The following is a 25,870-nucleotide window of genomic DNA, read 5'->3' on the forward strand; positions in this document are numbered from 1 at the left end:
TTATTTAATAGTATATTGACTGTGTTTTATTTTTGCTTTATTTTAACAGATGACCGTAAACAGCATAGTGGATTTCTTCAGACCTCCAAAAGATGTACATTTAGAGCAATTGACATCAGCAACTCTGATGAAACTTGAAGAATTCCGTGAAAAAACATCAACAGGCAAGTGCTGCAAGCTCTTCTGATGGCACACTCAGACAAATTTTAGATTGTAGGAGTGTGAAAACTYTTCCCTATGGAAATGTATGCATCCTAGTCATAGCTTTCTAACACACCACCTAAATAAGTTGAATTATTCAATCTCATTGCAGTGTGTTTATTGTAGGTATTGAATAATTTTATGTCTGTATCGTTTTTAGCTTCAGCTATTTTTACTCCTTTGTAAAATATGCTCCAAACCCATAGTCTTTCTCCATACACAGTTAAAACACTTCATTACATCTTCTGTTTTGTTCATCTGGTATCTAAAAGGCCTTGGTTATTTACTACTCYTTAAATACTGATACTGAGATATTACTCATCTTGGTTAACGCCTAAATCCTTTTCAGATTTTTTGTTTTTCAGGACATTACACTTTTCTATAGGTGTTTTATGTTTTCTGAATTCCCTTATGAATATTGATTTTGATTTGGATTGACTCAGTTCAAGTTACATAAACTGTATTTRTCTGCCTCCCAGCTGCTCATCTTTACAGTAATTTCACTAGTTTTCATTTCATCCTGTTTATCTCTGGAGATCTTACATTTTAAGATGAATGCAAATGTTGAATACTGTGAAGACTCACACTGAGGTCTGTGAAATTAACTTGTTCCAGTAAGGATGTCTGAGGCTTTATAAATCAGAGATGTGTCCAGCACAGTGTCCTGTCTCTGTGAATGGGAGTGGATGCTGAGGGGAGATTTCATAAAATATGTATAAAAGGAGGAAAACTAACAACAAATGTTTTCTTAAACCTCTTTTAATTTTATAGCCTATTACTCATTAAATTGTAAATACAAAAAAATCTGAATACTCAAGTGATAAGGAATTTAAAGAAAACTCAAGCATAATGTAAAATTTAATGGATTGCTTTTATCAGGCTGGTATTGAGAGGGAATCAATAGTATTTTTTTCACATTAGTTCTTCTTTGACTGAACTGTTTAATTAAGGACTAATATGAGATTAACCGGAGTTATGTGGATCACCTTGCTTATCTTTTCTTTCAGAAATTTCTTGAGCAATATCAATACAGCAGTTCATTGTTCATTTCTGAGATGAATTTTTAAATTTGCTTACATGAATGTGCTGCTCATATTCTGCTCATTAGCACTCAATAGGGTGGTGTTAATCTTAAGCAATTTTTTTTGTGGAAATACAAAATTATGCTCTGTGTATTTTACAGTTTAAGCATATCATTACTGTAGAGTAATTCTCATATTTATACCCTCATGGGAATGCTAAGTTGCCCAGAGCTAAGTTGCCCAGAGTAATGTAAAACCTTATTCCAGTCAAAAATGAAAAATTTGTTGTCTAATCAAATGTCGAAAAATGAACATCGAAAAATATGTGGTACACTGCTTGTGAAATCTTATTGGAGTCTYTGAGAATTGCCACGGACAGAAGATTTGATCTGCAGAATATTTTGTTGCAGGGGACGATGCTGATCTCAGAGGTAGAATAAGAAAAATGGGAATATGTTTTTGAAATTAATATGTTCAGAGCTGCAGTCCTCAGGAATTCTTAACGCTTTTCTTGGAAGCAATAGTAGATAGCTGGAAAATAYAGGGCAACTGAACTGCAAAAGTAAAGGAACATGCTACACCAGAGCTGTTAYGATATTCATCACTAAAAGACATTACAAAAGTTTGGTTTACCAGAGTCAGTTTATGGACTTGACTGTATTGTCTTCCCAAATAAAGAAAACAAGAAAATATTTACTTGACTTTTTTACATGACTCACATTCAGCTAGGCTGTTCAAACTGAAAAAATCCTACTCTTATTTATTATTTCATRTTGTTTTGCCTTGCAAATCCTGAAGTGTGGTCGCCATCCAGTTCTTCACTGACTAGCCTAGCTCTCCTGTGTCAGAGCAACTTTGATAATGTAACAGTTYTAATTATTTTCTTACCAGTGGATGTACTGAATGTTGCGTTGTCATCTTCATAATCCATTATCTCTGCTTCTGTGATTATCAGCTTATTGTACATGGTATATTTTTAATAGGTTGTGGCTGCATCGTAAGGCAGTTTTCAATGCTAASTTGAAGCAATACTATTCATTACTCTTCAGCTGAGAAAAAGAGCAGAATTTGATCTCAAATGTTACGACTGACTGTTTTTCCCAACTAATTGCATGATTTGTAAACATAGTTTTTGTAAGATTATGTATTTGCATATCTTCGGTATCTCAAGATGGAGATGCTTGACAGCARAATCAGTGTAAACTTCTGTATCTCAGTATCAACAAATACAAGCAGTTTGACCAGTGTAGTTGGATACTCTCAATAGGTAACTCTAGAGCAGTTAACTTTCTGAATCTGACAGAGCAGTGAGTGAGCTTGGTAATTGCAAAGTTTTAGTTAACATTCCAGTTCTTTTCATTTCATCTCTGCTTGGTGGGAAACTTTTTTGGGTTTGCATATGTCATGTTGTTGTCTATACTTGTCAAGTAGCATCATTTTRTCTACTCAGTGCTTCTTTAAGCACTGCCTATAATGATAGGTTCAGAAAAAATGTGAAGATCAGGTATACCTTAGTTATCTAGCACCCAGAGTTTATTTAAAATTAGACCTGATTTTCTTTCTATAGCTTTCTTTTAATCCTATAGGATCTGTATGAATTACCTTTTTTTGTTTATATTTACTAATTGTACTRTTTTTTCAGGCTTAATGTATGTTATTGAAACCCAGAAAGTGCTTGACCTCAAAATTAACCTCATGGCTTCATACATCATTGTTCCAGAGAAAGGATTCTATGATCATACATCAAATTTACTACTTCTGGATCTTGGTAATTTGAAAGTATGTAGCTACCTAATACRATAATTTACTGAAAATGATAATTCAGCTTTTATATGTTTTCTGGTTTTTTAACTTGCATTTTGTGGTAGTGATTAAGTAAAACACCTCTTGCAGTTTATGTATTAGGTATTTATTTTGAACTGCTTTCTAGTCACTACAGAAATTACTGAACTCTTCTCAGTGGAGTCTTTCAATGCAAAAGAAAATAATCCTCCCCTAGTATAAAACTACTGTTTATGCTTTGGACTGTTACATGGAAAATGTTTAATAATTTATTAYATTTCTGTACAATATAAAATAGTGAACTTTTTTGTTACATGATTAAATGGTATTCTTATTTTTCATATTATTACTACTTACCTCTTAATTACTGAGTTTACTTTAAAATGAGAAAAGTAAACATACTGGTAATTTTTAAAATTTGGATAAAATTAGAGGTATGTTTAAGATAAATATTTTTGGCTTTTTCCTTACTTGAAGTATGTAAACCTATAATTTATCATTATAAAACCACAGAAGACACTTTCTCCATACGATTAGCAATCTTCTTACTCATTGCTGAACATGAGTTCTTCAGGATAAATGATATTATGTGTGTACAGATTATTTAATTATTTTTTACATATACTCTGGGTGAGATTGGTATTGCCACTTGCTATCTGTTTTACTGTCTGCCTTTTTGTAAGAATTTGTTCAAATTTAAAACCTTTCTAAACAGAGTATTTTTCTCTTTTCCACTGAGAAATAAATAATGACTGTCTGAGCATGTGGTTTCAGTTAGAATCTTAGAATGGTTTGGCTTGGAAGAGATCTCTAAAGATCATTGAGTCTAACCTCCATGCAATGGGCAGAGACATCTTCAACTAGTTTAGGCTCCTCCGCCACCTGTCCATCCTGACCCTAAATGTTCCATGGGATGGGACATCCATTCCTTCTCTGGACAACTCATGCCAGTGTCTTGCCACTCCCACTCTAAGAAAATTCTGTATATCTAGTCTATATTTACTCTTAGTTTTGAAGCATTTCCCCTTGATTTGTCAGAACAGGTCCTGAAAAAAAGTGTGCTCCCATCTTCCTTTTTGGCCCTTTTTGAGTATTGAAAGGCTGCTGAGAAGTCTCTCCAGAGCCTTTTCAAGGCTGAACAACATCAAATTTCAGCCTTTTTCTCCGAGGAAATGTGTCTCTCTGACCACTTTTCTGGCCCTTCTGTGGACTTGCTCCCCCAGGTTTGGATGCACCCCAGGATATGTTTGTCTTCATGGGCTGCAAGTGCACATTGCCAGGTCATGTCCAGCTTCTCATCCACCAGCACCCCCAGGTCCTACTCCATAGTGTAGCTCTCAGTGCCATTGTCAGCAGCCTGCATTGAYCACAGAGCTACTTAATCACTTGGATTGGAAAAGACCTTGAAGGTCCTTGAGTCCAGCCATTAACTGAGTTCTGCCAAGTCCACCACTAAACTATGTCCCTATGTGCCATGTCTACATGGCTTTTAAATTTCTCCAGGGATGATGRCTCAGCCATGTCCCTGGACAACCTGTTCCTGTGTTTGACAGCTCTTTCAATGAAGACATTTTTYCTTATATCCAGTCTAAACAACCTGGGGTACTTGCGGCTGTTTCTGCATGTTCAGTTCTCTTGGGGGAGGAGACTAACTCCCTACCTACACCCTCAAGAGCTACAGTCTCCTTTGTGGTAAGGGTCCCTCTCTGTCTCCTTTGGCCCAGGCTAAAGAGCTCCAGCTCCCTTGGCTGCTCCTCAAAGGACTTGTTCTCCAGATCCCTCCCCAGCTCTGTTGTCCTTCTCTGGAAATATTGGAAGCACCTCATTTGTTGTCTTTGTTGCTGTGAGGAGCCCCAAATGAAACATAGTATTCAAAGTGGTGCCTCTCCCAGCCTCTCTTTCCATAGTTGTGCTGGCCACACTCTTTCTGATACAAGCCAGGATCCCATTGACCTTTTTGGCCACCTGGACACATGCTGGCTCGTATTCAGATGGCTGTTGATCAGCTGAACCTGCTGACCTCCTCCCTGAGCTATGGCACAAAGCAGAGGAGTTTCTCTACCAGGGCTCACCTGCCACAGATGGGCTCACTGATGCTGTCTGATGTTGGCATAAGAGTCAGTCACATCCTGCAACCTGGCACCTGGGTGGCAGCATCTTCCCACCAGAGCTCTGTCTGATCAGCTGCATCAGTCATGGTGGTGCCATGCTTTGTTAACAGGGGCTGCCTCTCTTAACAAAATTAAAAGTGCAGGACCTTGCAGTAGGTTGTGTTGAAAAAGAATGTATTGCGCTGCTTCAGAAAGTGGAATTAGTGAATATTGCTCTGTAGATACTAAAAATTATGTGATCTGGTTGTAAATTCAAGTTTTTTCAGTGGCAAATAATTTCATAACCTCGTCTGAATGTTGGTCATTTGTAGGCAGTTWGTAGAGTTGGCACTTTGTAGTGCTTGAGAGAGCCTCCTGGATCTAGTCCTAGATCTAATAGCCCACCTTGTTCTCCACSCATCTAAGATTACTCTTTGAAGAACTGCCTAGAAGAATACATTTCAAAATCAGACTTCAATGCGCCTGTGAGATCTTTTTCCGGAAATGGATGAGTAATTTTTGTAGTGAATATGACTTCTGGATTGGTTCCTCTGCTTCAATAGAAATTAGAAGTAGCATAAGAGAAAATTCAGTTGCCTTTCAGGATATGATTAGTAATTCTGTATTCACTTTGAGTGACATATGCTTAAGTGAGATGTAGGTCATTTGTTGAATGACTATGCTTTTTTCCTCAGTTGCATACTGGAAAAGATCAAGCCCCAGGAGGAGAAATGGCATATAAAGTTAAAACTGTTTCTCAATGTGTATAAATAGGGTTATTAATTTTATCATTCTGACTTTGAATATCCAAGTTATTTTTAACATAGAAGTATTCATAGTCCAGCAGTACTAAAACATAAATGCCATGTCTTGGATGCTAATTTTTAAACCTCTGTTAATTCTCTTGAATATTACCTGGGTTTGACAAAGCCAAATATGAATCCAAAATTATTAGACATAAAAGGATGAGGACAATCCTATTTTATCAGAGATGAATGTTAGAGAGGGCACAAACAAATGTAAAATATCAAAGAAGTATGWCTGTCCARAAGCTGAATCAAAGGTATATTGACGGATATTAGAGGAAAGACATTGATGATGCAAAGTCCAAATCATCTTTTCCTCTCTGACTAATATGTCACAACTGAATCAACAGCATTCAGAAATAGATTTYGTGTGTCTGAGTTGATTAATGCAGTAATATTTTATGTATAAAAGTTGTGAACAGTTATTCTACTGGTTATAAAGGGCTTGAGTTTATAGTTTGGAGTATAAGCCACTTACTAAAAATTTTATTCTGTACAGAGTATATAGTGTATTTTAATTCACTTTTTATTTTGTTTCTTTCATTGAGGAAAATAGTTAATAGTCTCTGGTTTTTGTTTTGATGCCTAGGAGTTATAGCTATTTGCTGTGCTGTGAGAATTGTAAGACTCTGTAAACTTACAGTGAGGGCTTAATAATTTGTTGTAGGAACAAATATTTGTAGAATTAGTGCTTTGAATATTTTTGAAATTGATTTATTTTATTTTTTTTTTGTGACTCTTCTAAGATGACTAGCAAAAGTCGTTCTGATTTAGCAGAACTCAAAGTAGGACAAAGCACTATTGAAGATATAATGTCAAGAGCTTATGACAGTTTTGATATCCAGCTCAGCAGTATGCAGTTACTGTACAGCAAGCATGGTAAGAATTCACAAAAGAAATCTTTCTTTATATGATTAAATATAGTCTGGTTGTTGTGCCTTTTATATTTGTAGCTGAAGCAGTGGAGAATCTTTTGGAATGTACTTCTTCAAATGTAAGTGTTCTAAATTCAGTACCATGAACGTGTTACGAATTTCCAAAACATATCTTTAGAACTTCAGTTCCAGTCTTAGAAAATTTATAATAAAATCCCTTTTGTTTGAAGACRTTCTCATCATGAAGGCATTCATCTCATTTGATTTGTTGCATAATAAATGTAAGACTGTATTTTTTTTTCATGGTATTTTCCTTCAGTGTCCTTGCTTTCCTCCAAATTTAAAGCAGAATCCCCAGGTAGTTGTAGGTTTGGTCATTTTGCGASGGTAAAGGAAGGATGAAAATCAATTTACTTAAAGAATCTGAGTAAATTTACTTCAGTAAGGGGTCAAAGGAAACTTTAGTATTTTGGGAACTAGCAACATAGAGTTAGTTATAATCATTTAACTCTTAATTCTTTGGTTCCAGGGGAGAGYTTACAGCCTAAACACCCAGTGTCATGTGTGTTAAGAATTGGGTCCTTAGAAATCTGCAGCATRGATGGGGTAGCTGTGTAGAAGAGAATGGGAGAAATTATTCATTAGTCTTATATGTCTGAAGTTCAGATCTTGTATAATATATATATATGGTAGAGCTGTAAAAGAGATCATGTCACTTGAATTTTTGGCACTATATACTAATATCAGGTACTTGAATTCTGTGATGTGTGATGAGAAGCAATTTCTTTAAATGTTTAAAGCAGGCTTTCTCTGCTCTTCTAGATGAGAACTGGCAAGAAGCTCGGAAACTAAAAAATTCATCTCAGTGCATCTTGCAGCCCTTGGATGTAAAACTGGAATTTAGCAGAGCTATGGTACTTACAGATGCAAGAATGCCGAAGTACGTGTTTTTTYCCAATTTTGAAATTTTATGGTATATTACTTTTTTGAGGGGAAGGATCTTGTCATAATTATGTTCTTTTTCATTGGCTATTGTCAATCTTGGAAGTAAAATGCATTTATTGAGAAAAATAGAAAATATATTTCAGATATAGAAAAGGCGATAGAATGTTACAGTAGTATGTTTAATATATTTAGAGATTTTTATTAAAGATATTACTGCCTCTTCTAATTCAGTCTTACTAATAGGTACATTTCAGTTGTCATTGAAAATAATGAGGAACTAAAAATCTGAACTTGGAGTCTCTTTTTAAACATGAAAAAATACCTTGATAAGTAATGTGCTGTCATACTCCCTCTCTTTTGACTTGGCTTATTGCTCTAGTTAGTTTACCTACCATGGATCACTTCTCTGGGAAGCAGCTCTTAATGCCTTGAATTTGCACTTAGGCTTATTTAGTAAAATCCTGTTATGGAAATTGTACCAATCAGAAGAAAATAATTAGTAGTTAATAATGGTCAGTGATTTCATGGTGTAATGCTGCCACCTTCTGGAAATTGGGAGGTCAGGTTCTGAATTTTGGTATTTAGAAAACATCTTAATGTTCTTTTTCCTTACTTTTTCTCTGGTGAGGAAGGTCAAGTAAAGGGAATGCAATTCACAGGAATCTCTTATGTTAGCAAGTGAGATTTCATTTCTGTGGTCGTGTAACAGAATTACATATTATTGATGTAGGTTTGTAATTGAYTTCTCTTAAAGTCATACAGGTGCAACCTGAATTAAGGAATGTCTTTGCTTGCTAAGAGCACCTGTTGCAGTACTGCAATATTGCCTTTCTAACTGTCTTGGCTACCAGGTGTGCTTTGGCAGTTCATATGTCTAAGCTTATTCAAGGAAATTTTTCCTTAAATTTTCTCCCTGTGACATTGGCCACAAATGATAAAAGTGAACTGTAGCTTTGGTGTCAGCCGCATTCCCCTAAATTTTAAATTTTAGTAAGTGTAGTGGAATACAGTATTATGCTCACATTAGTTACAAATATCTAGAAATGTATTTTTAGTATATGTGTAACTATTCCTTTGTATTTCAATTTTTACAAGTAGACTCTCATATCAACCCAGTATTATATGTTTCCAGAGTTTCTTTTTACTGATATTTGGAACTGTCTGCATGGAACAGCATAGTTCTGTTAAGAAAAATGAGAGCAAAGGTGTTAGTTCTACAGCAAAACCTAGTACCAGAATTGTTGTTTAATGTAGTAGGTTTATGAATCAGTTCCTTAGTTTGGAAGGCCCCTGTTTTACATTGAGTCATCTGAAAAGCTGGTGATTGAGTGTCTCTATTTTTTGATTCTTTGATTATTTGTACATCCTTCAGTGACCATCAAATTAATTTGAATTCCTTGCCATTTTGTTGGTYAAAACAGTAATGACTTTATTGGGCTTTGTCCTAATTATTTTTTAGAAAGGCACATTTTTATATTCCTGCCTTGAAGAGAATACTAATTTGGGTAATTTTATTAATGACTACTGTGTCAAAGGTCTTTCACTGTTAATCTGTGTTTTCATCTACTCACGTTTCCTAATCCTTAAAATGGACTTTCACTCTGGTTGGACATGCATATCTGCATTTCTTTCGTTTCTAGTAGTAGGATGCTCCTTACAGTTTCTGTCACTTCACATTTGGAAACACTAATATGATTCTGTAGTTTCATAGCCTCTGTCAGGTTTAATTTTTTTTTTAATGTTTGTTTTATCCCATCATATGGTTCCCCCATTTTCTGGAGGAGGTGTCTGAGAGTCTGTCAAGGTGTATGGAGAGAGTATTAAGATAGCAATATTAAGAGCATCCTTCTATATAATCCCGTTCATTATGAACATGATAAAATTTCCAATTTGAAGGAATGTACCGATTTGCAGCTTTGTTGGTGGCATTCTTAACATTTCTTTCTCTCTAAACACAACCAGACTGAACTTGAAGAACATTTCTGCACAGATTTCCTCATCAAGTGGAGCACTTAGCTTCTCCATGCCTCAGTCTCTACAGATGGGGAGTAATTGTATTCTCCTTCTGGATGTTTTCCAAACCTTAAAAGCTTTTGTTCAAAAGCTTTTGAGAAGTGTAGTGAGTCCAGATTATTTGCAGTTGTCTGCTTTGCATCTGCTAAATGCCTTCCTTCCAACTGTATGGGCTGTTTGTTGTACAARCACTCATCGAAAATGTTTAAACAGTGTACACAATTTTCTGTAGAGAAATTTAAGTGCAATGGGACTGAGAATTGCTTTATGTCCTCAGTTGTTGGAGCACAGTAGACAGAGAGGTCCCTTCAAACCTGGTAGCTACATGTCTACCTTTACCCTTTCCATAATAGTAAAATAACAAAAAGAAGAAAAAAAAAAAAAAAGGAGTCTAAATCTCTCTCTGATAGAACTGGAATTAAGAATAAGAATAGTAGTTGTGAATTAATCCTGTAAGAATTTAAGGATGTGAAGAAATTAATAAACTGAAGGGAACTAGTTTCTGTCACAGTTTGACATGCACGATTTTGCCCTTGTGTCAAGTCTCAGAAGCTGTTTTCTCAGATACTCTCATCATATCAAAGTTAGCTGAGATTGATTGAAAATATGGAGCTTTTTTGTCCCACATCTTCTTCAGTCTCATATTTTAYGTCCCTTTGAAGATTGAGCTGTGAGTTAAGTACATCAAAAATGGAAGGAAGTAGCTTGTCTTGTTCTCTACACATTATGCATTAAGCATCTGGTGCTACCTGTTGGAGACAATTACCTGTTGAACAAACCTCTTTATCTGTTATAATTAAAAGTTGTAATAAATGCATAATAATGTTCTTTGAACCAATTTTCTGCTTACTTCTGTTGCACTCACTTGTATGAGAAACTGAGATGGGTTTTAGGTCTTTAAAAACTCAGTGGGTATGTTTGAAGTGATTCTTTCTTTTAGGCCAAAGTCTATTCAAATATGCTTAAAATATCTTTTACTGGTTTCATTTTTAAAGATTGTTATTTTATTCTTTAAATCCTATATCACTATACCATTTATTTATTTTTTAAATATCTAGACTACTAATAGAAGCAGTTTAAATATACATTACTTGTAGGAGGTATTTTGTATACTTTTTTGTTGGAGCACAGTAGTTTTTGTGTTTTTTGTTGTTTTGAGCTCTGAACATTTCTATGCAAAAAAAGCCTCCACCTTCTCTTCTGTAAAACACTGTGTAAAAGCTCAGTTATGCAATTTATTGCAAGTAATTAAATTTAAAAAATGAACAAGAGGGAGCAATTTCTGTTTGTAAGGAAAATGTGCCTCATGTAGTCTAATCAGAAGAARTCATTAGTAATATTTGTACTCCTGGTCTGTAAGACTTCATAGCAAATGGAGATACAAATTRTCTTAATAAGTAGGTATCTGCTGATCAGGTAACTTTTCTGTGTGCAACAGAAGGGTTTTTACATATACATGTATGTACATATACACATTATGTGCAGTGGTTAGATGAGTAATTTTCTGACCAGGAAGACTTGTGTTTTTTAGAAGAAAATTAATGTGAAGTTTGAATTAAATAATTTTAAGATTGATTGTTTTAATGTGGATTTTTTTTTTTTTATTTTGGTTCTTAAAAAAACAGATTCAAACTGTTTGGACAGTTGCCTTTACTTTCTGTCCAAATATCAGACCAGAAGGTGAAAAGTATCTTGGAGCTAATTGACAGCATTCCTAAGCCAGAAAGTGCGCCTGCTACCAGTTCTCCTCCAAAAATGACTGAGGTAAGGTTTTARAAAGAGATTTTGTTTAAAATTATCAGAAAAAAATATCTTCTTGATATTAACATTGTAGTTTTGWGAGGTGCACAAGAATGTGAAGAATAAGTATGGGCTTAGTGCCTCTTGAAAAAGTTAGTTCTTTCTCTAAAGCTATAGGAATTTTTCTTACTATTTAGTTAGTTTATTGTGAACTTAAGCCAATAATTATGAAATAGTTGTCCAGTGCTTGGATTTAGAAGAGAACCCCTCAGAGTTTTACTACTATGGGAATTAATTTATAGTTCATAGTAATGTTGTCTGACATACTTAATTTTGTTGAAGGTTAGTTTAGTTGTACCTTCAAATTTACACATACATCATAATGCTGCAGAATTTGAGTTCAGCTATTTTGTTTAGTAAAGAAAACATTTAAATGCTGGAATTTTTAAAGTTCAAGTCTTATGTGATCTTAGTCAGACAAGAGTTTCAAAAATCAAACAAACCATTCACTGCCTGTTTTGTAAAAAAATCCCTGCCTTGTAAAAGTGGCAGGTATTTTTTTCAGCTGACTTCACTCTTTTCCTGTTTCAAGTCAATTACACAGTGTTACTCAGAGGTGGGAATTTTGCCTTGTTCATATAACTATTAGGCGTTTGGAGAGTGGTTCTTGATCTTTCCCCACCTCCTTTCCTTAGTGAAAATGGTTTGGGCCACTGTTATATACCTTCTTCAGAACAGAAGTTTGCCCCTTTCTTGTTGTTATTCCTGTAAAATATGTTTCACCTTATGGGCTATTTTTAATGAAACAAGAAAGTGAACTCACAGTTGCTAGTTTTTAACATTACTCTAATTTGTGTGATCTGGCTATGTTTTATGTATGTTTAAAGCAATCCTATCATTGGAATATATGTGAAATCTTAAAAGTTAGACAAAATTTGGCTCTCCATTTTTCTTTCATTTGAAAATATTTCTAACAACCTGTTACTAAACAACTCGTGCACTTGGTTCTAAAGGACTAGTGGTCACCTTTGTATTTGAGGGTTTTTTACATCATTTGATAATTACCTTTCCATTTTTGTACAAATTATTCTGCCCTGTTCTTGAAGGCTGTTGCCTTGTAGTTTAGTATTTTCTGTGGGTTTTATTAGCATAGTATTTACTAACAGTAAATGCAACAAATAAGYATGCATACCTACTGAAAGTATATATAGAATGAAGACTGTTTCACTTCAACTTGTGGTTCTTGCCATCTCTTTAGTAGTGCCATTAAAATTTTAGCTAATTCTGACCTGTTCTTTCACTCTTCAAATATTAATAGTATACCAAGCCAAAAGCTGCCTTAGTCTGTTGTTTTGTGCAACTCTTCACAGACTAACTTCTTTTGAGGGTAGATACTGGGACTTTACTTTTAAATAAATAGAATCTGTGCATATAAGATGATGTCCTGTGCTTTATAACACTGACTATATTTGAATTTAATTATAGAATTCCACTAGTAAGTCTAAAGTATTTTAAGTGACCTTGAAGTGGCTAGTATGTCCTGTATATTAGTTGTGGTACACACTAGATAAAATGAGGAAAGACTGTGGACCAAGTATGAATATACTTGTATTATATGTAGAATCCATATGAAAACTTACACTTAAACCTGTCTGCTCAAGCTTCCATCTGCTTCAGAGCTGGCAAACTTTAATTGCTGGTATTAAGTTTCGTTAATTTGAGTAGATTCTCTGGTTTGCTGGCATGCATACTCCCATGCTTTCATCCTCACAGCTTAAATTGTTCTGAACTTTGTTTTTAACATATCACTTCTGAACTGAAAATGATGTGAAATCCTTTTTCAGAATGCCATTTCCTTCTTTAAATTTTGRGTTAGTGATGGAAGTGTTCTTGAGTTGTGAAAACAGAGGGCTTTTTGGAACAGATCCTTCCACATTTTTGCACTCAGTGTTTTGAGTTCAAGAAGACAGTCCACTTCAGTGTGGAAGGCTCTTTTTTGTGATTTGGGACTATGTAGTAAAATCTCAATTTTTTCTCGTTTTCTTAGAATGCGGAAGTGTTACAGATGAGACACTTTCACAGTTACAWGACTCTTAAGTACTTTATTTATTGGTCATAGAAATGAGTATATTCAGTAGTCAGATTACGTGGACTGGGGACTAAGAGAGACTCTTGAAATGTTAAGAGTGAAATGAAAGATATARCCTTGGAAACTGTATAAAGATGAGTGTTCTTGTTGCCGTAATATATAGATTTGGTATTGTGATTCTGTGAATTATTGTCTGAGCTGAGCTTTTAAAGGTGCAGTAACAAGGGAGAGAAGGTGAGGTGGTGCAGGGAAGGAACTGCTGTCAGCTATGCAGTCCAGAGTGAAAGTCACTGAATGAGAAAGGGCACACAATGCATGGTTCTCATCTTATTTTAGTACTCTGTGCAAGCACATGTATAATACATGTGCATATGGAACTTGCAGATGAGAATTCTTTACAAACCCAGATTGCTGAGACTGCTTTCTAAGACTTSATGGTAAATAAACCATTTTGATACCTTTACTAAGAGAATTTAATTCTATGATAGGTCAAGCCATATGGACTAGAGGATTCCTGTTTTGTGGTGCACTCTAGTGGCATTTGACATAATTTAAGTTMCTACTCTGGCTTGTGCATAACTGCATTTCACAATTGAAGAGTCCTAGAATCACAGAGTATACTGACCTGGAAAGGATCATCAAAGACCAGCTCCTGGCCCTGTGCAGGACCATYCCCAGGAGTTACACCATGTATCTGAGAGCGTTATCCAAATGCTTCTTGAGCAAGCTGTGGCTAAGACCACTGCCCTGGGGAGCCTGTTCCTGTGCCTGATTTTATTCCTGGGAAGGGACCTTTTCCCAATATAGAACCTRAAACTCCCTGACACCTCTTTACGCTCTTCCCTTGAGTCCTGTCACTGTTTACCAGAGAGAAGAGATCAGTGTCTGCCTCTCTTCTTCCCCTCGTGAGAAAGATGAAGACTGCTATGAGGTCTCCTCTCAGTATTTTACTAGTTTTTTTCCCCCAGATGTGTGAAGCAGTGAAGTTCAGTAAGGCAAAGTGCTGTGTCCCACACTTGGGTCACCACAACCTCAAGCAGTGCTACAGGCRGGTCAGAGTGGCTRGAAAGCAGAAAAGGAACTGGGGGTGCTCTTTCACAGGCAGCGGAACATGAGYCGTCAGTGCCCAGGTGGCCAAGAAGGCTGATGGCAGCCTGACCTGTATCAGCAATAGCATGCATCAGCAGTAGGATCAGGACACTGATTGTCCCTCTCTCCTTGGCACTGGTGGGGCTGCACCTTGAATCCTGTACTCAGTTTTGGGTTCCTCACTCCAAAAAAAGACTGAGGTGTTGGTCTTCTCCTAAATAAAAGGTGACAGGACAGGAGTAAATGGCCTCAGATATCTCCAGAAGTGGTTTSGATTGGATAATAGGAAACTATTTTTCACCTAAAGGATTGTCAAACATTGGAGCAGGCTGCCCAGTGGATGAGTCACCATTCCAGGAGCTATCAAAAGACTTGTAGATGTGTCTTTTAACTTCATCTCTAAACCATGTCCCTGGTAGTGCTAGGTTTACATTTGGACTTGGAGATCTGAAGGGTCTTTTCTAACCTAAATGCCTAAATGTTTCTATGTTTCTATAAAATACAGAGCAATTCTGCATCTCTAATATTTTGTTTAGCTCTTGTTTTCTTTTTTCCCCACCTGGCACTTGTGTTATTTTTGTAAAAAACTGTTGATCTTTATTTTCTCTRAAGCTGTTGTATTGTAGTCCTTTGGGGACTAGGTTTTAGCTTTTATGATTTTTCATCTAATATGCCATTTCTGACCATCWTTTGGTCTATGAAACATGTTTGAAACTCCTCAATGTGTTTCCTAGTGTGTTCTCTCTASCTAGATTAAAGTGCAATAGCTTATGCTTCTGCATATTTTAGGCCTCATTTCTCCCTGTGCTTAAAATTTTAGTAATGTAAGTTTAACTGTATTGATTTGACTGAAGCTAAGTCTCTGTAAGTTGTAAAAATCTGATGCAGCATACATGCATTGAATAGCAGGACCAATAAATACAAGCAAAAAATTTTATGATATCTCCTGTTTCAGGCTGCACTGTCCCCTGTGCTGTCATCAACACATTTGTCTCCAAGTATGTATCCTGTTTTGGATCTTCATTCATTTGCTGAGTCAGGTAATATAATCTATTTTAAAGTCTTGCTTAAGAAGCAGGTCAAGTCAAGAAGTTTTTGAGTGCTTTGAATTAATTTACTACTYTTGCTGTTAAGTGAGGATATGGGACTTTATTTCAAGTTTTTGAATTCTGTTTAGCCTACTATAATTGATACTGTCCAAATACCTGAGTATTTTCTCAAAGCAATAAAATTGCTATGCTTGTTTTTGATGTCTGCTTCCTGCTGGTGTAACAATACAATTTAGTGTGGTGTGGTAGATTCATTTTTTTCTGGGCATGTGTTACTGCAAATCTCTATTCAGGGCATCTAATTCAGGGCATTCTTAGCTTTAGTGTGTACTTAGTCCTCTGATTATGTTTTTAATCATTTTCTATGGTTAAAAATTCTCTTCTATTTAGGTGGATTTATTTAAACAAATAATGTTTAAAATTCATTATTTACAAAATAAKGAAATGATGACTGTTAGAAATGACAGGATTTTTATAAAAAGCATTTTAACTTCTGCTGGATAAAACAGAAGATKGGCTGTGGAAGAACCAGTTGTGTTCGATACTGCCTTGCTGTTCAAACAGCTTAGCTAGATCCTAACATTTTGTCTAGTAGTCACGTTAGAAAAATAATCAAATATATCAGTGTTATTTCAGTGTCAATCACGTTTGCGATACCAAAACAACACTGGAGAAACAGAGAACCGAATTACTGCTCCTTTCTCAAGTTAATGATATATATGGTTTGCTAACACTAGCAAAATAATCAGCAAAATTAATTTTTATATCTACCTTACAGCTTTAAATTCAGCGTGTATGTGATATGTATAGAAATAAGTATCGGTGCATCTTCATCTATTTTATTATCATTTCCTTTAAGTGTCCAAAGGTAGAGTGGAAATGTCTTTCAGTTCTTAAAAATTAGGGTGAAATAAGAATGCATGCTGGCAACAAATAATTTGAGAATATAATAACTAGATTTAGATTTGAATCAAGTTTGATTTTTAATCTATATTATATGTGTAGCCATGCAGTCCTTTTAAGAAACATATGTATATTGATCCTCTATCTTCACCCTCCAAAAACTCAGAGCCACTTTTAAGCTTTAGAAAATACTTCATGTAATTTGTTGAGTTTTTCYGGAAGAAGGATACTTCTTCCACAATTACCTTATACTTTAGTGTTTATGGTTTTAATTTAAAGTTTTACTTTACAAGACAATGCAATCTGTTTATCTTTGGTTGTATTTCTGCAATTGTGTAAAAAGTTTAGATTAAAAGCTTTGTAATTCTTAGAAGTCTCTCTGAAATAGGAGATCTACAGCCAGCAGAAATCCCAAGTAGAGTGACTGATATYGAGGCAAAGGCTCCTCTACCATCAGGAGCTGTCTGACCAGCAGATGAGTTACGCTGTTACACCAAAGACAAGACAGAGCACCGTTTGTGCTGTCTTTTGCAAAGCTGGTAGTGGGAGAATGCTGACAAAGAAATTGCTAATGTGTACTGAAGTTTATGATGGCATGATGGAGGCAGGTGTAAGGTGGTGGAAGCAGGAGTGGATATGGTTATGGAAATAGATTTTATTTGTTGTTAGTTATCAGATAGGTACTTGTACATTTAAGTTTTTATAGATGTAGACATAAAAACTCTAGGTCATAGTACTGTAAAATATTGGCTGTGTAAACTGCATATGTAATGTTGTGAATTAATCCTTAGAATCAGAAGAAGAATTTTATGATGCACTAAGCAGTCCTGAGGAAGATGTACCATTTTTTGAAGCCTCATCTGATTCCCTCAAGCGTGTTAGCAGTACAAGGCGAAAAACCCTACGCAAACAAGACTCTTTGAAAAATATAACAGAATTCCAGCTAAGGTTTGAAGTAGCTGAGGTAAAATTACTTTTTAAATTTCCCTGAAGCACATCAGAACTGTGATTTTTCCATGYTTATTGTGSTTATAAATCCACCTGCAGAAATACTYGTTCCCCATTTTTTTCTGGAAYTATTATTCAGTTTTTTTCCAAGTCATAGTTACTTCCTTGTCGTCACTGAAATGCTTTGATTTATCCACTTCATTTTGCAATTCACTTTGTCACTGAATTTTCTTTACCGATCTCTCAGATATCACATTATGTTTTAGCTAAATATGTGATTGTGGCATTTTTTTTACAGATACTGCTATGTTCAGTGGGAAAACTTCATTAATGTTTTATCTTGTAACAAGCACCGTATTTTTCTGCTCTAGTTTTTCCCAGAGCCTGTTGTTCACACACAAAAATCTGTAACATCTTCATTATGTAGACTTTTCTGTGTACTTGCTGTTTTAGACTTGAGGAGAAAGAAGGAGAGTATTTTATCCAAGTGCAAGAACACTTTCTAGCTGTATCAGTTGCTCTGGTGAAAGAGGTGGCCTCTTAACACTTTTATTATCTTTGTCACTGGACCATCATGGCTATGACAGTGTTATTCCTGCTACTCAGTGTATTTTACTTCACATTTATTTTAAAAATAAATCATACACATTCAGTTAACTTTACAAATTCTGTTTTAGGGTAGGGCTTACAGAATGTCTTCAATATATCATAGTTCGCTTGCAACATACTATATACTACACCTTTGCTACAAAGAAAACTGAAATTTACTCTTTGTGTGATGTCAAGACCTTGTTTAAGATCCACAGTCTAAAGGAAGATGCTGTGTTTTATGTTATTTTCTAATGGCAACTAACTTACAATCCTTAAAAAAATATGGACTCTGTTAGAAATGACCTGTGTGTTACTCAAAGTTTAAAATTACTTAGTGAATTCGGTTTTGATTTTCCTTTTTTATAGACAGCATTACATTGAAAGGAAGAATACATACATTTGTTAGATTGTCAAAGTCAGATTCAACAGCTCAGCTAGGTATTTATTTAACAACAGTATTGTCATGCATGGGTGAAAAGCTGGTAAATCCTCTTGCCTGACATTCATCTTGGGAATCTAATTCTTAGCAGTAGAGTTCAGAGAAATTCCAGTGAAAGTAATAAACATTTTATGCTGACTGAAAATCTAGTTTTGACTGTGTTGAACATTGCTGAGTGCTGTACAGAATTGTTTTTAAAAATAATTCAGTTTATGTAATAGTTACTTTGGTATTACATACATGCATGTTTAAAGTTTTTGTTTCAAGAACAGTGACCAGTACTGCTTGTTGAATTGTTCATTTTTTCCAAGGCGTTTGCTGCATAAAATTAAATGATCAATACACAAATAGACATTAACCAATAAAATGTAAGCAAATATATCTTCTATGAAGACTAAGAAGATAATCCGTCACTGCTTTTGAGTGTGTGTTTTGTTTGGGCTTTTTTTAGGTCTTAATTAAATTATGCCGTCTTGCTGGTAATACTGAGATGCCTGTGCTGCAGCTTGATATTTTGGGCTTAGGCACTGAATATAAAGTAAGAAAATTTGACATGACTGCAAGTGCTTTCCTTCATGAAATTGGTCTTCTGTGTCCAGAGTACATGGGTAAGTATTTGTAATCTATTAAAAATTATTCACAACTAATACTGAGTATTTGTGTTAAAAAACGTCYGTAGAGCTTTTGTCAAATAAGGAAAGCTTGCCTCCTCAGTTAAATTCAGGGCTGAGGGGAAGTAAATCAGGACCTCATCCTTTTGYTAGTGCTTTGGTAAACATGTTCTGGTGCTGATGATTGTAGAGAGACATCTAATTATTTTATATCTACAAAAGCAGTTTTGTGATTGAATAGTAATGACAGCTAGTAGCCTAGTTTGCAATTTATAGATTAAGAAAATTTAATTTGTTTTTTCTTTAAAAAAGGTAAATTTCTGTATTTTATGTTTGTTATTATTATGTTTGTTATTATTTGTTATWATTATTAKATATTGTTATTATTATTATGTTTGTGGATTTTTTTTTAGATGATAATGACAAGCCAGTTTACATAATTACTACATTGGATAATGTAGAAGATGATCTTCTCACTCTGGAGTATATAAAGGTTAGAAAAGAGTAGACTTTGCTTTTGAATTGTAATCCTGTCATAAACAGCATATTAACATGCAGCAGATGCTGAAGTTTTTTTCCCATACTTACTGATGTTTTTAACATCTTGAGAGTCATGTGCMAAGGTTGCTCCAATTAAACTTGAGWTGTAGTGCTTTTGAAAATAAGTTTTCTCTAATGGAATTTGCAAACTTCTGATTTATTTGTTTATGTGCACTTTTGGTGAAATAGACTGATATTAAAGGACCAGAAGTGAAAACTGTCTATCAGAACGTTCTGCAGAAAATAAAGGTATGATTCCTTTTTTTTAACATAAATTTTTCATTGTGGGAAGGGAGGCATATTGGCTAAACAAAAATTTTTCTTTTAGGTGAACTTTTCATCTCTAGATGTTCATTTGCATACTGAAGCTCTGCTGAATGCTATGAACTATCTGACTAATCTTCTACCCAAAGAAGGAATTAAAGTTGCAGAAGAACCAGTCCATGAAAAAGCAGAGGAGAAGAAAGATGTTCTTAAGAAATTAAGTAAGTTTGTGTGTTATTTTCTCCTCTTTTCATTCTTAAGGAAGAAAACAAACGTATTTTCTATTTTTATACACCTGTCAATAATGAATGAGATACGATATCAACTTCTTGATATGAGAAGTTTTGCTTAGGGTTATATTTGCTTATAGGGTTAAATCCTTAGCCACGTGCAGTTTTCTCACATTTAGGTCAAAGCTTACCTTTGCTATGTATTGGAGGCTCTGAGCAATGTAAATAGAAAACCCATAAATGGTTTTCAGGGGTTTTTTTTGTCTTTTTTCCTCGTATGAATTAAGGCGCCTGATGGCCTTACATTATTACCTTGTACTTGGGGAGAATCAACCTCCTGCTTGCTGTGTGGTTCAAAGGGATACCAAAATATTACATGTTCTTGTTGAAGAATGGTAACTTTTGTTATTTTTTATTCTCCATAGCATCAAAAAAATCTAAGTATGAAGATGTTATTGACTTCGTTATCTGTGCAGATTTATCATGTTTGCGTATTTTTATCAGAGAGAAAAAACACAGAATAGCTGAAATTCACATTGAAGGTAGGAATAAAACTTTAATCACAAAGACATGAAATTTTATAACTGGAATAGTGTACAGATTTTGTATGTCTCATTTTTTGAGGTCTGGACAGCCAAGTGATCGTGAAGAAAGCAGCAACCGATGTGACTGCAAAACTGAAGAACATCATTGTTGTGGATTCTGATGAGACAGCATTGTATAAAAAGGTAGTCATATGCATAGGGATTGATTTTTTTTTAATGGGTGCTAAATTACTTGCTCTGTAGACTCTACTGTGATTTTTTTCCACTCATCTTTTATGTATTTATTGGGAGTACCATCCTCTGTAGACAGATTGATTTTACTCTCACAGCCAGTAATTACTAGGCTGACATTAATTTGTGCAACTGTGATATTCAGCTGCTTGTTGTGCCTCTTACTCTGCTAACTTTAATGAAATGAATTATTCAAGCTGAGATTTCAACTAAATATTTTCAGCTGTTTCAGTGGATTTTAATTTTTTTTTTTCATATATTGTTGAGATATTTGAAGTAAAAATGTCTTAGTGGTGTGAGGTACTGCATTTTGTTTTGGAGTGAAATTTCTCCAGTGTGTAAGTTTTTACAGTAGYAATACTATTTTTTTTCTTCTTAAGGCTCTTTACATCACAGGAAAAGAAGTATTCAACTTCAGAATGGTATCATATGTGAATGCTACAGATGGCATTGCATATACAAATATGGATGTTGTTGACAATCGTATTTACCTAATTGTTGGGTGTATTCAAGTRGTTTTTGTCAACAAGTTTGTTTCATCTATTTTGGTAAGTTAAATTTTCTAGGTACTGTTTGTTAGCATCCAGGTAAAGTTATCAGAGCAAGAAAGGGATAAAAGCATTCCTTATGTAGTGGTACTCTTATRTTGTAAAAGATTTACTGAGATTGATGGTTGGGCTACTTTTCTTCTACATGTTTTTTACTGTGGAGTAAATAAGTAAGTAACAAGATTTGCTATTAATTATGGTAATGTTTTTCTTAGATGATTTGTGGCAGCTGTTAAATATACATACTATTCATTATTTGTAACACTGAAATGTCAGTAAGAAACCRTGAAAATTAATTATGGAAATAGCCCTTTCCATAAGTTCTGCTAAGTAAATCAATCTTTTGCTGCTCATATGATTAAATAAAATATAATTCCTACAAGTCATATTACGAGGTCATTGCTCTTACTGTCTAATTTTGCAAATATTTCTTATGGAAGTTTATTTATATATATGCATAATTTGTCATATTTGAGGGAAGATTATCCTCTTAAAGAATTTGGAAAATATATATAGCAAAAATAACTTCTTAAGATGGTTTTTTGAGTTACAGTGATTCATAATGTTTTTGAAGTAGTGTCGTGCTTCATAATTGATTCCTGAGATGTGTATTCTTTTCCTAGGCTTTTGTAAATAACTTTCAAGCWGCCAAAGAAGCTTTTACTGAGGCAACTGTTCAAGCAGCAGAGAAAGCAGCTACAGGTGTAAAAGGGTTAGCAGAGCGTAGTTCCCGTTTGGCCCTAGATATCAATATCAAAGCACCTGTTGTGATAGTTCCACAATCTGCAAAGTCTGCAAATGTCCTGGTGGCTGACTTTGGTCTAATCACCGTGAAGAACCAATTCTTTATTGCTAAAACAAAGACACGATATAATCTTCCACCTGTTATTGACTCTATGACGGTGAAATTGAGTGAACTAAAGTTATACAGGTAATGTAGTGTCAATATTCTTAAAACTCATTAAATCCTTTTGGGATTATTCTGTTAGAGAGCTTTGAGGAGTTGTTAAATAATTAGTTTATGGTTGGTGACTGACAGATACACTATTATCTTGGAATGTAACAGCAAACTAATATTTTTTAAAGTAATGAAAATATATGGTTTAGGAAAAAGAGCTGTCTACACATCTTTAAATAGAAGCAAATGTTTGTTTTGGGAAAATTGTATAGTACTATAGACTTATGCATTACTCATTACTTTCAGACAGTTTATACCTATTTGTATTAGATTAATTTGATGGGATTTTCAAGCTATGCATAACAGGAAAGATACTGAGTCAGGTAGCCATAAAGAACTGTTTGAAAATGGTCCTTGGTGCAGGGTATTTGTGAGGTGAGAGGGAAGGGAAGGGGATTTTCAAACCCAGTTGAAGAGTACTGAAGAAAGAAGGAATTGCTCTCCATCAGAGAGGAGGTAAGAGATCCTGACTTACAAGAGTTTGTGTGTTGAATGCTTAGTATGTGCTTGATACCTCCTCCCTGCCAAGCAGAGATGTCTAGTTGGTGGAGTAAGGCTTTAACTAGAGTTACTTGGAGAAATATAAAGGCATTTTTATAGCATTATTGATAAAGACGAGGAGAAGACAGAAATGCATTCGTTAGAATGTGTAAATGAATGATATTAAGCTGGGAGTGTTTTGTTTCTTTTCACAGATCTTACTATGAGCAAGATTCTTTGCAAAGTGAAGTACAGCTGCTGCAGCCAGTCAATCTGGAACTAGCTGTTGAACGAAATTTAGCTGCTGCGTGGTATAATGAAGTTCCTGATATTGAAATATCTGGCCGACTCAAGCCTATGAATGTAAGCGCTTGTTTCTGAAAGCAACTATTAAAATACTTCTGGAAAATAGATTTATTTTTCTCTATAAATAAAGTCCAAGCTCAGTAGTTAGGGTATTGTTTGATTTAAATTCAGAGAGATAGAGTGGATTTCATTGTTTCACAGGGGAAATGGAAGTGAATAGGTTTCTGTTTAAATTAAGCTCCATATTTCATCTGTGGTACTCCTGACAGACTTTGTACTGTGAATTACTGTTGCTAGTTTAAAATGATTTTGCTGTCATAGCCTTCTTTTACCTGTCAATGTCTTTCAATGAAGGATTTGAAAAGTTGGGTTTATTGCTTTGTTCAATAGTAGTGCTGAATTTGTACCCATAGCAAGCCTGAATAGTGATCTACTGTGTCACATACACACTCAAAACTCTATTAGGCTGGATGGGATTCCTCCTAGGGTGATTTAAATTTAATATAAAAAATAAATCTAACATGAATTAAAATTTAAACATAACATAATTTAAATCTAGAAAGGCTGTGAGGTGTATGAGGGAAACCAATCTGCCAGATTTGGAAATAAAACTCGTAACTTTTACTGTAAACTAACTATTACTGCAAAGTGCTTTGTGAGTAAATGCCAATAATAGTTTTGGTTGACTGTAAGTCAAACTGTATGGATGTTCTAACATTTCACTTTCTAAATTGTAACTTGGTAGGGAAACTTTGTGAATGAAACAAAATGTGACTGACTTCTGATTTCTAGAAATTACTGTAAAGTGTTGTGTGAATTTGAGAAAACTGTTTAGTGTCCTAAACAGAAACTCAGATGAGATTAATTGATTTATCTGTTTATTTGTAAGATTTGATTTTATTTACCAAAAGTTATGTGAACAGAGATATTCTGATTTTCATTCCAATCTTTGTTAAAGCTAATTCTCAGTCAGGAAGATATTACCACTATACTGAGGACGCTAAATGAAAATGCAGGTGAAAGCTCTGATGCATCGGCGGCTTTGCCAGAGTTGAAAGARTCAGCTAGTCATTCTAGTACTTCACATCAGTCTGCAGGTAATATTTTCTAAGATAACATCATCTAGCATTTTTAGATAAAATATATTACTTCTGGTGGAATTGCATTTATAAAAGGATGTCAGATTCATTTGTGTATTCCAATATCATAGAATCACAGAGTCATTAAGGTTGGAGAAGATCTCCAAGATCATCACATGCAAGCTTTGACTAAACACCACTATGTCAAATGAACCATAGCATTAAATGCCACATCCAGGTTTCCTTAAGCACTTCTGGGGGTGATGACCTTACCACCTCCCTGAGCAGAAATTCTTCCTGATGTGCAGTCTGATTACCCTGTGTCAGCTTGAGGCTGTGTCGTCTTGTCCTGTCACTCTCTGGCTGCCTGTGAAAAGAGACCAGGCCCCCATCTTGCTGCAACCTCCTTTCAAGTAGTTGTAGAGAACAGTAGCGTCCCTTTGAGCTTGCTTTTTGCTGCCTGAACAGCGCCAGCTCCCTCAGTCACTCTTCATATAACTTGGCTTTCCATTCACCAGCATGGTGATCTGGAGCTGTGAGACCATTTACCAGCTCCATTGCCCTTCTCTTCAGGATATTATTCAGTACCTCAGTGTCTTTGTTTTGTGAGGGGCTCAGAACTGGAAACAGGCTTTGAGGTGCAACTTCACTTTGAGTACTGTCTGTGAGTACTCTGGGGACAATCCCTGTTCTGGTCTTGTTGGCCACACTGTTTTTAATACAAGCAAGAATGACATGGGCCTTCTTGGCCACCTGGGCACATGCTGGCTTGTATTCATCCACTATTAACCTGCACCCTCAGAYGCTTTCTTCTGGACAGCTTCATTGTCTCGTTTCTGCTTACCCTCTGACAACCTCTCTATATGCATTCCAAGTAACCTCACCCTCCTTACATTTCCTATTTGTGAGTAGTGACAGGATCTCTTTATTTATCCATGGAGGTCTCTTGTCCCCTTTGGCTGATTTCTTGCTCACTGGCATGCATTGGGATGCCAGTTCTTGAGCCTGGAGAAAGTGATCCTTTATTTTCAACGGCTCTTCCTTGCAGGGCCTGTTCCTGTGGGATTCTTCCAAGAAAATTCCCTAAAATGACTAAAGTTAGCTCTCTTGAAGTCTACACTTACAATCTTACCTGCTGCACTGTTCACTCCTCCCACTCTACTGAACTCCACAATCTTGTGGTCACTCCAGCCAAGGCTTCCTCCAACCTTCACATTCCCAACAAAGCCTTCCCAGTTTGTTAGTGTGAGGTCAGACACCAGAACAATCCATGTGGGACCCTCCACTCTCCATTACAGGAAGCTGYGATCAGTGCTTTTCAGGAACCTCCTGGGCTGTTTGTGCTGGTTCTGCAGATACCAGGGTAGTTAAATCCCCCCACAAGAACCGGCACCTGTGACTCTGAGGCTGCTTCAGGCTGCCTGTTGAAGGCCTCATCCAATTCCTCCTCCTGCTCAGGTGGCCTGTAGCAAGCACCTACAACAGTGGCACCCCTA

General features: G+C 35.4%; 1 protein-coding gene across 2 annotated transcripts in view; it reads left to right on the forward strand.

Annotated features, from left to right (window-relative positions):
- The window catches only part of VPS13A (vacuolar protein sorting 13 homolog A), a 102,351-nt gene that overhangs the window by 23,594 nt on the left and 52,887 nt on the right, over window positions 1–25,870 (forward strand). For both annotated transcript variants that reach the window (XM_057365558.1, XM_057365559.1), the window contains exons 19-35: window positions 50–164; window positions 2,866–3,002; window positions 6,648–6,780; window positions 7,599–7,716; window positions 11,360–11,498; window positions 15,608–15,692; window positions 17,396–17,568; window positions 19,034–19,190; window positions 19,607–19,686; window positions 19,923–19,982; window positions 20,062–20,218; window positions 20,653–20,769; window positions 20,852–20,955; window positions 21,384–21,551; window positions 22,175–22,482; window positions 23,205–23,352; window positions 24,254–24,392. In XM_057365558.1, the coding sequence (XP_057221541.1) occupies window positions 50–164; window positions 2,866–3,002; window positions 6,648–6,780; window positions 7,599–7,716; window positions 11,360–11,498; window positions 15,608–15,692; window positions 17,396–17,568; window positions 19,034–19,190; window positions 19,607–19,686; window positions 19,923–19,982; window positions 20,062–20,218; window positions 20,653–20,769; window positions 20,852–20,955; window positions 21,384–21,551; window positions 22,175–22,482; window positions 23,205–23,352; window positions 24,254–24,392 (2,338 nt within the window). The remainder of the gene's footprint in view (window positions 1–49; window positions 165–2,865; window positions 3,003–6,647; window positions 6,781–7,598; window positions 7,717–11,359; window positions 11,499–15,607; window positions 15,693–17,395; window positions 17,569–19,033; window positions 19,191–19,606; window positions 19,687–19,922; window positions 19,983–20,061; window positions 20,219–20,652; window positions 20,770–20,851; window positions 20,956–21,383; window positions 21,552–22,174; window positions 22,483–23,204; window positions 23,353–24,253; window positions 24,393–25,870) is intronic.

The sequence above is a fragment of the Malurus melanocephalus genome, unplaced genomic scaffold, assembly GCF_030028575.1.
Source record: "Malurus melanocephalus ecotype Western Australia unplaced genomic scaffold, MMel_1.1 scaffold_54, whole genome shotgun sequence".
Taxonomy (NCBI): domain Eukaryota; kingdom Metazoa; phylum Chordata; class Aves; order Passeriformes; family Maluridae; genus Malurus; species Malurus melanocephalus.